The sequence below is a fragment of the Nannochloropsis gaditana genome, assembly GCF_000240725.1.
Source record: "Nannochloropsis gaditana CCMP526 unplaced genomic scaffold scaffold1055, whole genome shotgun sequence".
Classification (NCBI taxonomy): Eukaryota; class Eustigmatophyceae; order Eustigmatales; family Monodopsidaceae; genus Microchloropsis; species Microchloropsis gaditana.
Genome location: NW_005802898.1, coordinates 1 through 2,510, shown reverse-complemented (window position 1 = coordinate 2,510; position 2,510 = coordinate 1). Strand labels below are relative to the sequence as shown.

Here is a 2,510-nt window from a genome sequence, read left to right as displayed (position 1 = left end):
GCCAACTTTCTGGGGCCACGCCCCCCTCGTGAATGGATGAACAGGGTCGCTAGCCTCGTAGGCGTTACAAACAAGCAAGTTGAATCCAAATGGTCGAATATTCGTCAGCGGAACATCGATAAGGACGGCCGCCCTAAGCCCATGCCAAGGGACACGTCTTCTCTGATAGACGAAGCCAGCGCCGCCGCCGTCGTGGCACGCTTAAAGACCGAACTCAAAGTCTTTACGGAACAGCTTGCATGCGGTAAAAAGCCATGCCTTGATGAAACTGCCCTGGAGGCGGCTGCGACTGCCGCAACTGCTGCCTATGCCGCTGTTTCCGATGCTGCTGCCGGTGCCGACCCTCCCGTCTCTCCAGGCTTTTCTGCTGCCTTTTCGATGAGCATGTATGACCGCACGCCATTTTTGAGAGACGGAGGGAACAGTGCTATGACCACGGTGGCGGCTTCTTCTACTGCGCGACAATCGCATGGTGGACGAGAGCGAGCGCTTTTGACACCAGTCACTTCTATAGCTCACGATTTGATGGCAAGCGAAACAAACGGAACGAAAATCCTCCTATCATCGACAAAAAATAATGCGGATTCTGACAGCATGCACCGCAGCAATATACGGAACGGCAAGACGAAGGTAACAAAAAAAGGGAAATCAGGCAAGCCTGCTACAGCGGCCGCGGCCGACTTGAGGACAGGCCGAATGCCCATGCCGACGCCCGCACAGCTTCGACAAGTCGCGGAGGAAACAGGACTGGGACTGCAGGAAGTGTTGAATGTCTTGAGGAAAGTTCGAGCCGTAGGTGGCGAGACCCATGTTGGAACGAGAGCCTGAAGGGTGAGAAAAATTGTTTACCGAAATCATGGCAACAATCGGTTTAGTTTCTGATAGCTAAAACCATAATGCGCCTCTGGAGGTACCCGCGGCGACAAAAGAGCTATGACAAAAGCAGATAAAAGGTTGAAAAGGGAGGGCGCTTCGACCCAACGAGTGCAAACATATCGACACCTGAACGAGTCACGCGACAGCTAGCTGGAGAAAAAAAATCTCAGTTGCAATGAAATACTCGACCATGACGTCACTTTGACGCTTTTTGTGTCTATTTTGTAAAGCCCTATCCCTTCATCTCACCAGTCTGCCTCGCATGTTCTTCCCCCCAACACTTTTTTCTATCCAAACGTGTTTCCCTGCCATGCAAAGTTTGCAGCCGCTGCGTCAGAAAATTGAATGAAGACTCTATTGGCAGGAATGCCCATGTGCTTCTCCACCAAAGCGGTAAGCTCTTTAGCGGCTGGTTTATTGGTCTCTGGTCCAATATGCCCAATGCTGGCAAGGTAGAGAAATGCAGCGTTGCCAGGCTGACCGGCAAAAGACATCGAGCTTGGGCACACCGATACCATGACATAGCTCTCTGCTTTGCCTAGCGTTACACTTACGGTCTTCGAGGCCTCTGCCAAAAACGCCGCCTTTTCATCCGCGGGCAGCTCCCCCCCCGTGTGGTGGACGATCAAAGTTGGCTTGACCACGACGCTCGTGCGGGCAAAAGAACGAGCGTACGGAGTGCTATCCACATGTGTAGTGAGAGAGATCGGACGATATGCCATGAACGCATTAACTTGGTGCATTTGCGCGATCAAGAAAGCTACGAGGGGTAACAGAAGCACCCCTCCTCCTCCGAAGCGCATGGCCAGTAACCAAATGTGAAGCTGAGAATTTTGCCGCTGGGAGCAAAATGTGAACGGAAAAGAGAGTTAATGGACACGTTAGAAGATAGCTAGTGACCAGCGGATGGAGAAAGCATAGGTGGGAAAGACCGTCGTTGGAACAAGTCTCAGCTTCAACTTGAGGCTGCAGTTACCGGGGAACCCTAATCCTTTCCTTATGCCTTGGGGGGTACGCGGTGGGATACTAAGCGCTCTCGCTCGCTATATCCGGTGTATATAAGCATGCCTTGAACGTACGGCAATGAACCGTGGCTTTATCGTGATTGCATTCAATGGTTTGAGGTCGGGCCCGGCGGCGAGGCACATGCTAGCATCTTCGGGACTTTCCTCATATTTCAAAACCAAGGCTAACTTTAGCAAGACCTCTCCATCTTTCTCAATTAATCGAGCTATTGGCCGCTTTTTTCTTTTTTAAAATACACATGTGTAAATTGTCATGAGTGGGCACAGACATGTGACACCTACAAATACAAGAAAATAGAGGGTTTGAGAGGCTCCCTTTCCTACGCCTCATCTAGAGCTTCCCTCATCATCCGTGGCAAATCATTGAGTATACGCCGTCCTTCCGCCACATAGATGGTTTCATGACTACGGACCAGTCCCTGCAGTAGCAGTCGTACCTCTGTTTCCACCTCCTCCACTGAGTCATACCCCCCTGGGCGTTCATTGCGCGCAAGAATACCTGTCCACGTCACAGCGCCATTTCCCGAGCCCCCTGTCCTCCCACTCCTTCGAGGACCGCCTCCGTTCATATTTTCCCCGTCCCTGCCTACGGAAATGGATGGCAGGATC

At 51.8% G+C, this 2,510-nt stretch overlaps 1 protein-coding gene across 1 annotated transcript; it reads right to left on the bottom strand.

Annotated features, from left to right (window-relative positions):
- Positions 1–1,061: 1,061 nt before the first annotated feature.
- On the bottom strand, positions 1,062–1,718 carry MIF (phenylpyruvate tautomerase; the record flags this gene model as incomplete). The annotated part of the gene is made up of 1 exon (XM_005852608.1): positions 1,062–1,718. A coding segment is annotated over one exon (555 nt), but the record flags the coding sequence as incomplete, so codon positions are not given.
- Between the last annotated feature and the right edge of the window lie 792 nt (positions 1,719–2,510).